We start from the raw sequence: 15,570 nt of genomic DNA on the forward strand, positions 1-15,570 counted from the left end.
TGCTCCGTCTCCAGCCTTGGTGGTGCTGTTCTCTTATTGTTCCCTTGCCACTGAGAGTACACCTTTGCTGGTTCTGTGGAGAACAGCTGGTTTATTCTCCTGCCTTCTATCTCTCTGGTGTACCTCCTCAAGCGGTTGGCCAAGGCTGTGAGTCTTTGCTTGGCAGTTTCCAAGGCCTCAGGTATGGACAGCTTGCTGTATTTCTTAGGCACCTTATTTGTCGCACCTTTCTGCAACTCCGTTAGTTGGCTAACCTCCCTCCGTGCTACTTTGATCTTGCCCTCTAGCCTCCTTCTCCATGGAGGGTACTGCCCCTTGTGGCTGTTCAACTTGTAGCCAAGCATCTCACTGATCACTGCTGCCGTATTGTAGATCAGCTTGTTAGTGTCGGTAATCGTGGTTGTAGGTATTGCCCGTAGTGCTGCATTAACATCATCTAGCAGACCTTCTGAGGGTACTTCACGTAATCTTGGTAACCGGCTACGGGGGATCCAGGTTTCAAGCTTGGCCATGATCCTATTTTTCAGGTCAGTTCCTCTCGCACTCAACGATCCTTCTCCTATCGCACTTGGGGCTATGTACCCAATCTCGGGTGGGGGTGATGATATCTCCCCCCTGACCTGGCGTCCTGACTCCTCCTTGCCGTAGCATTTGTGTTGTACCTCGTCAATCTCTAGCTGTGAGAGCAGTCCCTTCTTTCGAATGTTGGAACACTGAGCTACTAGTTGTTTCGCCGTCATTGTGGATGTTGGGTATCGAAGAATCCATAGGTCCCTCATCCTATTCATGTAGCCCCTTCCGCCGGGGTTACTTGCGTAGTAGCATTCCAACAACGCCCTGTTTTCGTCCCTTGCCCACCGATGCCTTCTTGTTCCAGTAGCCCACTTTTCGTCAGGGTGCCCTGGTTCCTCAACACCTGACACGGACCTTGTTGATCCGGGCGACGTCCGAGCCGGCATGCCTTCATATTTATCTGTCTCGCTCATGTCTGCGGTAGGCTTGCTTAGCATAGGGGGTCTAGCCTTAGGACCCTTACTGGATACAGACGCCCCAGGCAGGAATCGAACTTGCGATCCTCTGTTCCAAAGGCGTGTAGTTATATATATATATATATATATATATATATATATATATATATATATATGTATGTATGTATGTATGTATGTATGTATGTATGTATGTATGTATGTGTGTGTGTGTGTGTGTGTGTGTATTTATTTATTTATTTGCTCCAGTCAGGTCACTAAAGTACTCCACTGCTTCTCCTTTACCACAATGTACCCACTGAGACCCATAAATACAGATAAGGTAGCATCCTAATTTTATGCCCCTAAAGCGAGTGTCACTGGTCTCAGGGTGTTTGAGATTCAGATCACTTTATTTGTACCTACAGAGAGATACTCTGCACAGCATGCCTGGATTGTTTACCACAGGCTTGAATGTTGTACGTAGAATCTGCTGGAGCTACTCTTCCAGTTTTCCAGTTTGGGGTTTACATAATGCTACTAATATCCCCTAATGCTCCTATTATCGCAGGAACCACTTTGGATTTCACTTTCCACGTCTGCTGCATCTTCACCTCCTGGTACTGCTCAGTTTTCTCATGCATAGTTGTAAGGCCGTTCTTTCTAACAACAAATAAGGAGTTAAAATTGCAGTTGAAACATCCCCCTAGAAAAAATCTCCCAGACTTAAACCGCTGATATTACGCATAAGCCCTCCTCTGAATACGAGTCTGATACATCTAGGAAGAAACTGAAAGTCACTAGGAAAAAGGTGCAAGTATTGAAGGAAAACTGAGCCAGCTGTAACTGTCTGGTGCACAGGGACACTCACTCGAGTGTAATTCTTCCATTTGACTATTTCATGTAGACTGAGACTTTTTGCACATGACACCAATAGAAAGGACAAAACTGATTCAGTGAATGCACAATAAAATAATATTTCTGTGGTTTGGTCAATGTAGAAATAGAACAGTTTTAGAACAACATGGGGTAGGGCTCTCAGTTCTGTTCGTATTTATCTTGTTTTAATTTGAAATACTGTTCTATTTTCATGCTATAGACATTTTTTAAGACTGCTGGTTTTATATTATCCTAATCTTCAGTGTGTGTTTTTAAGTTTTTAGTTACTGGTATTAATAAGTTACTGGTAAGTTGCTGCTATTTTGGGGGCAACTATTGAGCTAAGCTCACAAAAAGTTTCTTTTAACTGTTATACTAGGTAGAAAAATGTGCTCTAAACAGATTTAACACACTTTTAAATCTGCTCCCAAGCAATAAACTCGTTCATGGCCAAGAATGTAAACTGATTAATTTTTTTTTTTTTAATCTCCCCATGGGACATAAATCAAACCATTAAATCACCTAAACACTCCTTGAAATTTACCTGCAGCTGCTCATTAAAACTGTGCACCTACTACTTCTGTGCTGCACAGCAGAACTGCAGGCATTATGAGTGAAACCAGTGAGATGAGACATGGAATATATATGACATCTATTCCCTCAGCAATGTTTTTTCTAAAGAAACAAACAAACAAAAAAACAGTCATTAGATCAGATAATGGGGAAAAAAAAGAAGGCAGCTAAATTGTTTCATTTACCCTGCTAATGCCTGTTTCCAACCCACAGACAAGCAATTACACGTTGGCTTTGTTGGGAAGCATGAAGTCCCTTAATATTAAAAAGTATAATTTGAATATGCTGCAGGTGATTCTCCTGCTATTTCAACAGCCTAATTAGAAAAGTTAATTATGCTCCTTTGCCCTCAAGGTGATCCACAGCCAGGAGAAACTTTAGACATTCGGTCTCTGAATCCAAGAGCTGCTAGAATAATATACATTATTAAGATCTTTGGCCTCGTGTTTAAATGTTGCAGAGACATGGCATCCTGATCTGATAAAGGGAGGCGACAGAGTCAGAGAACGTGTTCACTGTAGAAGATGAGCCTTTATGGGGGGTTTATTGTAAAGGTCGTGTTTGTGAATAGACAGCATGTAAAGGTCAGGGGTATCCTGCTGGTGGACGTGGGTAAAAAAAAAAAAAAAAAAAGATTTACCAACAGAGGAGATGTCTGCGAAAGGATCCTCCCCCTCCTCAGCGCTGATCAGGTCGTTTTTACCCTTCTTCACTTTGCCTCGCTTCAGGACTGTAAAGAGAACAGCGCGGATGTAAAAGGATAATAATATATATGAGGATACAGTAGGACCTGTTCTGCTTCATCTGCATTATTTAATGCAGATCTGTGAAAGTGAAGTTGATTATGCCAAGAAATGCTAGCATTTTCTTTTTCCAATGGAACAACTGTGTGCGTGTGGTGAAGATGGGTGAGCTAATTGGGAGCTATGAATAGCAGGCATCAATCACGTTTTTCATTTGGAGATTTTCTGCCTTGCTGCTTGAAGTCGGCCTTGGAATGAAAAACCGCCAGCATGACATGAATGTGAGGGTCATGTGACCACTTCAGTGCCGTTGGAGTGGTGGGCTCGTTCATTAAATCCAAACGCCTGTATATCTGCTCGGGGAAAGCAGCTGAGAGGCAGGAAGGAGGCTGAGAAAATAAATACGGCTTTGAGACCACTCCAAGTCTAATTCTTCATCATCAAATCTCTTTCTGTAACTGAATCCCAGAAACCTTTGTTCCCTCTTCAGAGAGGGAAAAAAGCAGCTATGAAAATATCAACCTGTAAAAACTCGGTTTTTGAAGAAATGCCTGTACCTGCACTAAGATAACATATGTTTTGGTTGGCGGGTTTGCTTTGTTGTAAGCATTATATAATGATTCATTTATAGGAGCTCAAAAAACAGCCAAACTGATTTGAAAACAAGGAGATATCTGCACAAATGATTAAATTAAAGAAACCCCATATTTGTGAGAAAAGCAACAGATGTTATATTTTAATTTTTTTTTTTCAAATTTCTGTTCTTTGAAAGTAATTGAAAGCAGCTGCCGCACATCTTTTATCTATAAATGAAATATCCAGCCTGTAGAGTACGTTATAAAAAGGCTAATTTCCTCAATTTCTTATCATTAAAAGTCTTAGTAAATCATTTCAGAATAAAGAGTTTTATAATCCTTTTTTTCTCCAGACGGGCAGCTATGATTGACACTGTGCTCCGCTAATCATACCTGTCATTCATCTGACGGATGCCAAATACATATTTTCTGCTTCAACAACATCAGAGCGGTGTTTCTAAAGCTGTGCCTCATACGTTTTAATCCTCCATTTGTAACTGATTGAGGGAAATAACGCTGCTGACTACTGTCATTTTGCTGGAGTCATTAGCATGCATGTGTATCAAATGTGTGTGTATCAGTTTACCGTCATGTATGTATGTGTGTTGGTTCAATAGGTTTCCTTCAGACTATCGTTGTTAATCCCACTAATTAACCCCTCCCTTCACATCGGGCCTAATGCAATGACATCATGAGGAAGAGACAGAGACAGAGACAAAGAACAGTGAAGATGAGAGGGCAGAGTGGAAACCATGATTAGCAATCAAATGGCTGGCTAATCATAAATGCTGATATATTTTGCAGTCATGACCAGCAGGCTGCACTGTACTGACAGCATATTTTACAGATGTTCACTAGGACTTCATGTAACACTCCGCGCTATATTTTATATTTTATTTTAATGTTAAATGTAATAAGAGTAATTGTTTGAGTAAAAACCACTAATTAGCACAAATACAGTTAAGATTATAAGTTTACATAGTACACTCACCATAGGCATGAATGTCACAGTAATTTTGGGCTTAAACTATTTATTTTAACTGCTGGGTGCACAGGTTTTAATGTATTTTGGATTTTATCTAATTCCCATAGAGTTAAAAGTATACATACAGGCTCAAAATACAAAATATGAGTAACTGTATTCTGTTACAGTTACCGTTTAAAAAGGTGGTATTTAGAATACAGTTACTTTGTTGAAATAAATGGATTACACGGTGGTATTTTCCTGTTTCCTGTTGTTGCGGGTCAGGATGTTCTGTTGTTCCAGGCGGCAGCGTTACGGTTGCCATGGCTACAGGGTGATGCTCTCTCTGCTACTGTAGCTGTGTCCCAAAACGTCGGCTGCATCCTCCGGAGGCCACATTTGAAGGCCGATTACGTCACAGCCAGGCGACAAAGGCTGTCCCAATTCGTCGACTCCTACAAATTCGTCCTTTATTTCCCTGAATTTGAAGGATGGGTCGGCTGTGTCCTTCGTGGCCCACCATATCCCAGAATTCATAGCGCGGCTCAGCCAAATTTCAGCTGCCAACAATGGCGGCCGCTATAAGTTTTAAAATTAGTCTTATTAATCTTTGTTGGTCGCAAAATAAACTTTTAACATATTTTCAGGCGAGAAAGTAGCTGTGTAAATTACAAATATGTGCTTGGTTTATCAAGATATTGCATATTTGCAAAAGTGTGCCGATGTTTTCGGAGACGTCTGTTACCCACCAGCTCGATAGCAAGCCGGGGGGTTCAATGGTCACTCCAGCCGGCGAGAGCAGCGGACTCCCGGCTTCATCGTTTTCAGACCCCCGCTCTTTCGCTACTTTCGCGATTGTGGCTCAAGAGTTAGAAGTTCGCCTTGTAATCGGAAGGTTGCCGGTTCGAGCCCCGCCTTGGACAGTCTCGGTCGTTGTGTCCTTGGGCAAGACACTTCACCCGTTGCCTACTGGTGGTGGTCAGAGGGCCCGGTGGCGCCAGTGTCCGGCAGCCTCGCCTCTGTCAGTGCGCCCCAGGGTGGCTGTGGCTACAATGTAGCTTGCTATCGCCAGTGTGTGAATGTGTGTGTGAATGGGTGGATGACTGGATATGTAAAGCGCTTTGGGGTACTTAGGGACTAGTAAAGCGCTATATAAATACAGGCCATTTACCATTACTCAGGTTAAACATGATATAGAAGTCACTCGGATAACTTAAAAATGTAATTGTTTGCCTTTTTTCTGTGTTTTATTTGTTCCGGAATAAATTGGTTTGGCTGAGATCAAAGTTATTGGTTCCTCCGGGGTTTTCACACAGCTGAATAAACGTTAAACAGAAATGTGAGACGGTCGAGAATTTACGCCAGTGTCCTGTTATATTTTAGATAGCAAGGAGCAGACGGACACCGACACAGCGGTGACGCAAATCTGAAGGCTAGACCGTCCAATTTCACAGCCTCGCACTTCCGGCCTTCTCGGTCTTCGAAGGACCCGGCCCACGTAGACCGCGAAGCGCGAAGGCCGGGTCCTCCGAAGGGTGCAGCCGACGTTTTGGGACACAGCTTGTATGTTTCCTGGGTGAGAGAGGCCTTTTTGTTGTTGTTGTTGTGCTAAGGTAATAGGCAGAATGCTACAGGCATAGCCCTGAAGAATGTAGCCTCATGGGCAGTGTAGTCCGTGCTGCAGGGAGAATGGACTGCCATACCCGTTAAGTGTCTGTGAGTGCGAGGAGGGAGAAAAAGGAGAGTGGAAAAGTACGAGTTGTCATCGAGCAGAAACAGGAGCTGGAAGCATGTAAATATAATAATAACCACTGCAGCCAAGAAGAGTGCCTGACGAGCCCAGTTGTAAGTAAGCTATTAAGACTCGACTGTACACCGTGTTCGTGTTTTCCTCCGAAACAATAAGTTCCGTTGGAGCAGTCTTTCAACGCCTCTCTCTGTCTCTCGCTAGCAAACTTGACCCAGACAACAAAGTAAAACTAGTTTTCGGCTACGAGCCCGACACAAACCCACCGTATTAGCCAGAGGTCCCTTTACTACGGTTTGTAGCTGCGGACCTTAGATAATAGTAATAAATCACATTCATGTAGTTGTAAACAGCATATTAAGTAATCCAAAGTATTCAGAATACGTTACTCTCATTGTAACGTAACGGAATACGTTACAAAATAAATTTTGGGGCATATATTCTGTAATCCGTAGTGGAATACAAACCTTCCCAACACTGCAAATGCACACCTCCCCTATGTTTGGTTAAATGTCCCTTAGCAAGTTGTACTTCAGTCAGATGTCTCTACCATCAACCAGCTTCTGGTTTAATTCTTGCTGGATATTTGACCACCTCTTTCCTGTTTTTAAGAATATAGTCCTCAAATTTTCAGTATGTTTGAGGTCAAGGCGTTTATGCATTATAGTTATTTGGTGAAGCAATTAATTTGGCATTAGCAAAAGAGCAAAGATTAGCAAGCTAAATACATAAATCTGCTAATGGTTTGTCAGTAATATTAACTGATAATAACTGTTATAATAATTCTGATGTGTTATGATGCAAATGTCTCAAAAGCCTGGAAACAGACTAAACATACTGAGGTGACTGACTGGTTAAATTTAAATAAAGAACCTTAAAGATTTTAGATATATGCTAATTATCTGAGAATTGCACAACAAAATCTGTTTAGCCATAGATTATTTTTGCATGAAAAGTTAAAAATTGCAAGAACAACTACTTTGTGTACTCTGCATGTTCATGGTTTTCAAAGATCCAAATAGTCACTGCTAACTTCAGGCGGGACTTGATCCTAATCCCCCTACAAGCTGTTTGCTGACAACCATTACACAAAAACACGACAAACAAAACACTAAATAACTACCAGCAAAACATACGTGACACTGTGAGATTAGACTGTAATAGAAAAGAAGAAAGAAAACAACATTCAAGCAAAAGACCACAACAGCCATCTTAAAGTTAAACAAATAAAATAAAATGAGGTGTAAACTGCATGTCTCAAATCATATGTGCAGTCATTTCAAAGTGGTTCAGGGTGGGGTGTGATCTCTGAAGAAGAGTTTACAGTACTTTTGCTTGAAGTGCTCATTCTTAGTGCTCAACAGCACTTCTAAGGCTAAAACTGTGAAAACGACATGCTGCAGTGTTACATGCCAGACAATTTTTTGGCTGCTGCATTGAGTTCCTGGACTTCTGTCATCTCCATAGGATTGCCAGCTAGCTTGTTGGGTTTAAAAAAAAAAAAACTCTAATCACAGTAATAATTTGCATCATAAAAGTCCATGCAACAAGTAGACAGGTGAAAAAAAGAGCCAGATCACATCCATGACTGATGACTTTAAAATGATCCATGTGCACAAGTTTAATGATGTCCAAAAGCAGTCATGAGATGGAAACGATGAGCCATACCGTCTCTGTGCCTGGTTTACCATCGGCCTCCTGTGGTAATGGACCATGGTAAAGCAGGCAACAGATACTCAGCCCTGTTTTCACCTGGAAGGTTTTGTTTCCTCTTGTACCACGCACCGTCCAGTGGGGACTTCTCCTCTGCAATCTCATCCTCCTCCTCCAGCAACACCTCCTCTGCAGCGAAAGAGAGAAAGGGAAAAAAAAAGGGGGATTTTCTTTTTTACCCTTTTTTTTTTTTTCCCTAAACACAACCATGCTTTTTGAAAGATGAGTCTAACCTGCTTTGCAGATCCACTCCAAGTATCCGGTGAGCTCTCTCTCAATCTGCTGTTGCCTGCGAAGCTTTAGAAACTCCTGTCTCTTCTCCACACGCTCTCGCTCTTTGGCAAATTCTCTGTTGAGGCAGGTTTTTTTTTTTATATATACACAGCAAGAACAGATTGCATTAACATTTAACATGTGGTAGTTTGCATTTAAAGACTTTTTTTATGTTTGGCTCATGTAAGCAGATATTGATCTACGTAAGACACAGATAAACTGTAGATGAAGTTGAGGTTCAAACAATTCGGGCAGATGGATTAATAAGGTCAGAGTTAAGATGACAGCTGGGAAACTGTTGAGGATATGCAAGAGGAAAAAAAGGCTGCTGGCATAGCCATAACTCTCAGGAGATATTTCCAACATTTTCAGACATGAAATGTTTGGGTGGAGAAGAAAGCTCATGATGCTGTTTCATGGCTCTGTGAGATAGGACTATTGGCAGCATATGCACTTCACGTAGAGAAAACAATGAATTGTATGATATAGTATTTTTTCCTCAGTTCTGTTTTAGGAAGCATGTTTATTCAGTTTTCAGTTGTCGCACACAACTTTCTTGTTTTAAGGTCTAATATGAAGCTATAAGCAGCAGGCTATTAGCTTAACATAAAGACTGAAAGCAGCGGTATGCATATGACATCTTTTTTTTCACAACCTCTGTAGTAGAATCATTTCAGGGATTAAGTTATTCAACCTTAGTAGTGCTAGAGTATGTCTGACTTTTCACTTGTGTTATTGCGATAATAAGATAAGAAAAGATTAACAAACAGCCTTTGACCAGCATTAGAAGTGCCTGCTCAAAGGATTTTGTTACCTTGTTGATTTCCTCTACTTTACTATTTATGCCTTGTATATAGTTAATGTAAGTTAATGGATTGGTGGCACACAGTCATCAGGAAGCATGATTTGGAATACTGAACAGTTCATAGTTTTTAATAGTTTCATGAAAACCAGGAAGATGAGAGGGCAAAGTGATCATTTCACCGAAGGAATATGAGCTAGCTGTTGTTGGATCATCATTTTTCTCAAGAGCTTCATTTTAAGCAGCGTTTCCTTACGACGTCCAGACTAATGATCAAACATGTTTGCTTTAATCAAGAGTTTAAAAAGACAAGAGGCCGTGAGTCACGGCAGGTGAGGCAGGGCTCTCTGTGACCATAGACACAATGAGATGGACAGACGTTGCCTTTAGGAGTGCAGAGGACCAGGATGATTAAAGCTACCGAGCACAGGCTTTTCATTACACAAGACAGGGAAAGACAATGAGAGGAAGAAGGTGAAAAGGAGAAGCAGTAGATAATAGAAAAGCATGCTGAATATTCTGTTGATTTACTTGATTAACACTCAGTTTCAAGCCATAAGATAATCTTATTTTTTGCTGCTCCTATAAACAGCTACAATGTGGCCCTAAAATACTTATTTGTACATACAGGCCACCGAAACAGCCAGAAGCTTTAATTTAATGTCCTTTTAAAGATTATAAAATATTCTCAAGAAGTCTAATAGAAACGCATCCACTAACACATTCACATAATTTAAGTGACATAGACTTCCATTTACTGCTTATTAGCTTGCAGCATTTCCTGTCATATGGATGTGATGAGAGGATCCAAACATCAGTATGGAAGTTTATTTTTGCACTACTGAGAAAAAAGCTTACGTTCTGAGATATGTAAATTTTAAGCTACCTCTGAGTAAGTAAAAAATCTTGAAATATGTAACTCAAAATTTTAAGTTATTTAGTGGAAATTTTGATAAGATCACCAAAAATATATACATACTGTATACAAGGGACACATGGGCACAAGTCTTTAGCAGTTGGTAAAATTCTATATTTAGCGTTTTCAATCTCTAGTTCTTAGTTGCCCCCAACACACACTCACACACACAGTTTGTCATCCCTGTGTTCATTTTCTCGTGTGCTACATGTTCCTGTCCAAGTACAGTGGAACCCCGACTTACGAATGCCCCATTTAACGAAAAATTCAAGTTATGAAGGCACTTAACGGCAATATTTCTGCCCGTGTTACAGCAAAATGCCCGTGTAACGAAATCTGCTGGCTCTGATTGGCTGAGTCCAGAAGGCCCACAATGCCTTCCGAATCATGTGACAACCCCCTTGGCTTCCGTACTTGCGCTTCGCTGTTCCACTTGAACGACGTATTGTTGTTGCAGTTAGCAATTAGCCTATCGTTCACTCAAAAGGCACGATGAGTGCTTCGACTTACGAAAGACCCTTGGGAATGAATTAATTTCGTAAGTTGGGGTTTCTGCTGTATTAGTATTTGCTTCTTTTGTTCATTGACTTATTAAAAGTTAGTTTTCTTTGACTTTTTGTCTCACTCTTTCATTTTGGCACATCCTTTGACACAGACTGTGAGAAGCTGAAATTCAGTGAAAGAAACTGGCAACCTGACAAAAACAGCAGGGGCAGAGGTGATTTCAAACAAGGCAAACAACATAATGATCGTAAAGAAGAGAATATATAACTACAGTTCACCCTTTAGGTTTACCTGTAATATATGACTTACCCAGAAAGAACACCAAGCACCAGGTTAAGCATGAAGAAGGAGCCGATGATTATGAGAGGGATGAAGTAAAGCCAGTTCCAAGTGTTTCCTGCGACGTCATTGGTCTGGACACACAGAAAACAATATTAGCATTAGTACTGGTATATGTAGATTTAATTCTTCTGTGCTTTGTTGTGAGATGCACTCTCAAAATCAAATTAAGTTAAAGTTTGTATACGTTAAGCTCCAAGAACATTTTCAGTGTCTTTGCCAAACTCTGAAAAAAATGTGCAAAGCTTTTATTTCCAGTGGGAGTACAAATAAATAAATTCTCATTTCATTCATTTAATTAAACTCATAAATAAAACAAAAAATCAAAGAAAAAAGAAGTGCAAAAGGACACCTGGGCTGACTGTTCATTTTCTTATTAAACTGCATGCTCAGTGTAAGGTAGTAACTACACTTTACTAAGTTAATGAATAAAGTTTTGAATAAACGTGGTTCTGTATTATTGCTTTTCTTCAAACTATTTTCAAATTTTCATCCACAGCTCTGAATATAAATGTATTTTTCACTACTGTGGCTGACAGAACAAGAACTTTTGCCTACTTGCCTCATCAGAAAAACAACTTTTCAATTAAATAAAACAAAACACTGAAAAAAACAACAACCCAACACTCTATCATATCAATGGGGTCCCCCAAAACAGCCCAGCTAATGTTCCTCATGCAAATAACTCGGTCCTCTATCAATGCCAAACAGAAACCTATATTTTTAAAATAAATTGCTCCTACACAAACAGAGAAACAGAGCATTTAAATGACTCTATATTCTCACTTCAAATACACAAACACAAACTGATCACCAGTCCAAGAAGGCACACGGCACCAACTGATATCAGGTAGGTGCAAAATGCAGACAACACAAACATAATAATTAGATCCCTGAACATTAGATGCATATCTGACGGCTGAAATCCAAATCACGAGCATTAATCTGCTGAGATACCAGCCTCAGATGTTCACTTGTGTTTCCAGTGTTTCCGTGCTTAGTGCAGATGGTCAGACCCACAATGAAACATAAAAGAAAAGCTAAAAAATTAGGATCTACACTTATGGTCATTTAGTTCTGTCTGCTCTGTGATTTGTGACACACACTTGTTTTTACACACTTGTTTTCATGTTTTAGTTGGGACATCCAATTGACATTATGCCATCCCTAGCATGCTTTCTCTAGCATTACCTAGCCACTTCCCCTAACCATAGAAAATAAATGCCATGGCCTAACCCTAACCTAATTATAGCTCTGACACTAAAACCTTCAAACTCAGGGACAGGTATTTTTTCCCCCATAAGGGACTTTTGGTCCCCACATATTAGCATTCCCATTTTTGGTCCTCACAAAAATATCTAAACATGGTACATACGTACACACACACACACACACACACACACACACACACACACACACACACACACACACACACACACACTTACTACTCTATAGGATCCTGTGATTATGAAGTACTGTGTTCATATTAATGCAGTCATTAATGCCGAGTTTTTGGACTTTCCTCATTTATTGTTAGATCATTTCCTTAGTTATTTTTATCAGTAAAGTAAAACGAGTTTGTCTCAACAGCTCAGATTAGATGATAAACCATTATTTTAGCGTTTTTACAGTTTTTCTCAAATGCTAAAACACAAAAGCCAATCCTCTAAACAAAATGACCAGTTGTCTAAACACATTTACTAAATCTAGCCATCATTTACCAATATCATAAACACATGTCACATGAAGACACAATTCACAGGAGACAATCCTCCGTTGTCATAAATCTAAACACATCTTTCCTTGCTAAAACACAAGTTGCAAAAGAACTCATATTCTCAAATGAAAGCTCATGTTGTCACGGTCCGCTGTGACGGACCGAGTGGAGAGTGCGTGGAGGACTCAGGTGCAGACACGAGTGATAAGGAAGTGAACTTAAACAAAAGCGAGCCTTTTATTGTGGCTGATGAATACAAAAGAAGCAAACCAGAATAAGGGCAGCACAAGAGCAATAACTAAACAGAAACCTAAACTGGGAATAAACTAAGGTAAGGCTATGACTTGGAATACAATAGACCGGGCATGGAAACACGGAGGGTGGGAACACAGACGACGCGACACAGACTGTACGAAACACAGAGACTAAATACACATGAGGGATGATCAGGGGAAGTGGATGCACACGGGGAACACAGGTGACACTGATAATCATAACAAGACACGGCAGGAGTGAACGTAACACTGATGGGAGATGGGCAAAGTAAAGCAGGAAGTACACAGAGGTTCAAACAGGAGGAGAGAGAGCACGGGGAGAACGCAGACATAACGGGCTGGGGAAAACATAGAATAAAGCACAAAGAGAGACGAGGGCTCATAAATACACAGAGGGGCACACAGGGGGTAAGAGTCACGAAGGGAAAACACATAAGGAACAACGTAACAGATCAACCCAGGAAGCATGGCCTAAATAAAGAACAAAATACAAAAATACATGAAAACTAAGAATACTGGGCCCACATGGCCCAGGACCATGACACATGTGATGCAACATGCTTGCCACAGTCAGCAATATCTGAACACAATGAACACACCTGGCATCATTCATTACACACAACGACTCAAAATTGAAGACACCTGTTGCTAATGCTGTGATCACATGTATAAAAGCAAGTTCAGAGTGCACAGTATGCTGAAGAGTCCAAACAAACACAATGGATGAAGGCAGAGTCAGGGGAAGAGGAATTCGATGCAAAGGAGGGAGAAGAGCTGGCCCTGGAAGAAGAGGAGCAGGCCAACGAGGAAGAGGAGGAGGCCCAGGAGGGAGAGCAAGACAACCTCGCACCATCATTACGGACGAGATGCGAGCAACAGTCATTGTCCATGGCATGACAATGGCTGAAGCAGGACTAAGAGTAGGGGTGGACGATATAAACGATATACGATAGAAACGATATAAATTTGGCCAACGATAGAGATTTTGAGTATATCGCTCTATCGCGATAGCGCATGTTGATGATGTCATCAAGCTGCGCCTGTTTTGGTCGAAAGCATCGCAGCGGCTAAAACCATTATCATCTGCAAATTATGGCGGGCCACAGTCATAGCAAAGAGATGAAGCACTTTTGAAATATGGGGAAAGCCAAAAACTGCGCTTCCTCCACTTCCGTAACATTGATTCATTAATGCTGAATTTTCTCGCAGCTGTTCTATTCCCATGTTGTTGCAGTATATTAATAACTAGCCTCGTTTTGTGGATGAATAATCTCAGTTATTCTCCTGACTGAAGTTTGGCCCGTGTATGGCATCCTGCTATGCGATTGCATTTGTCCCTGACCACCAGAATCCCTCACGTTAACTTTTATCGAGTGGGAAAAAAGTTGGCGTTCATCCTCCAGCTTCACTGTGCTAATGTTATGCTAACATAGCTGTGTCGCTAGCAATCACGTAGCACAACATTATATACCAGGTAGTCCAACTTCAGTAACCCTGCAAACGCCACTGCTGTTTAGTTTTCTGTCTTCATTTATGTTGGAAGTGGTAGCAGAGCTGTACGTTTGAATTAGTTTCAAAAATCTCTCAGTCAGAACATGGTATGAAATGTTTAGGTGGAAACTAGTGAGCTAACTTCCTATTAACTTCTAACTCCGTTAAATTTAATAAATTCTGTTTTCATGGATGTAAAACTTAATTGTTACACCCGATAAAGCAGCAATTCTGATGATTTAATTAAAGATGAAAGAATTTAGACCGTTTTTAACTCTTAGTGTTCGTTTGACTTTATGACCTGAAGAAGACGGAGTTTTGGACCCAGATTACTCCGCAAAGCTCCTCACTACGGCAGCCGTAATGCTCTGACAATCCATCAAGCAGTGTGGCTTACCAAAGTTGTACTAAAATATTTTTTAACAGATTTCTGCACGCCAAAATCGGTTCGAGGTCAGTAAGCACAACCAGAATTCATACATACTCTTGATTTTTGAGAAAATTAAAAGGATTTTAAGTGTGCCTTATAGTGTGGAAAATACGTTATACAGAAGAAAAGAATATATGGTGATATATCTCGTTACCACACATGCTTCAAATTATATCGCGATATGAATTTTAGGCCATATTGCCCAGCCCTAACTAAGAGTCCATCCAAACCTGAGTAGGTTCACCGTGGCCACCATTATCAGGGCATTCAGACAACACACCAGGTATTGTACTCGATTGCTTTCTTTGTCACAATACAGTTTTACAAACCTGTGAAAGTAGTCTATTGGTTTCAAATCAGTTGTGACTGTATTTTAACACATGTCAATTGACAACACATGTTTCTTTCTTCAGAGTTGAAAGAATGCCACATAGAGGTGGGAGGGTTGCCATATTTACAGCGGCACAAGAAACCCTCATTGTGGATATGGTTCGTGGGAACAACCTCATCAGACTCCGGGAGATCAGAGACAAAGTCATTGCCGATAATGTCAACTTTGAGAGCATTGACGATGTCAGCTTGGCCACAATAGACCGAGTTCTCCGGCGCAAAAAGACGCGGATGAAACAGGTCTATAGGGTTCCCTTTGAGCGCAACTCTGCGA

General features: G+C 40.8%; 1 protein-coding gene across 1 annotated transcript in view; it reads right to left on the reverse strand.

Moving 5' to 3' along the window:
* cacna1bb (calcium channel, voltage-dependent, N type, alpha 1B subunit, b) overlaps positions 1–15,570 on the reverse strand; it is a 157,877-nt gene that overhangs the window by 94,889 nt on the left and 47,418 nt on the right. The window contains exons 4-8 of the mRNA XM_080303293.1: positions 10,964–11,067; positions 8,393–8,508; positions 8,232–8,288; positions 7,004–7,006; positions 3,058–3,147 (exon numbers count right to left, since the gene is read on the reverse strand). Of these exons, the coding sequence (XP_080159419.1) occupies positions 3,058–3,147; positions 7,004–7,006; positions 8,232–8,288; positions 8,393–8,508; positions 10,964–11,067 (370 nt within the window). The remainder of the gene's footprint in view (positions 1–3,057; positions 3,148–7,003; positions 7,007–8,231; positions 8,289–8,392; positions 8,509–10,963; positions 11,068–15,570) is intronic.

The sequence above is a fragment of the Astatotilapia calliptera genome, chromosome 7, assembly GCF_964374335.1.
Source record: "Astatotilapia calliptera chromosome 7, fAstCal68.1, whole genome shotgun sequence".
NCBI lineage: Eukaryota > Metazoa > Chordata > Actinopteri > Cichliformes > Cichlidae > Astatotilapia > Astatotilapia calliptera.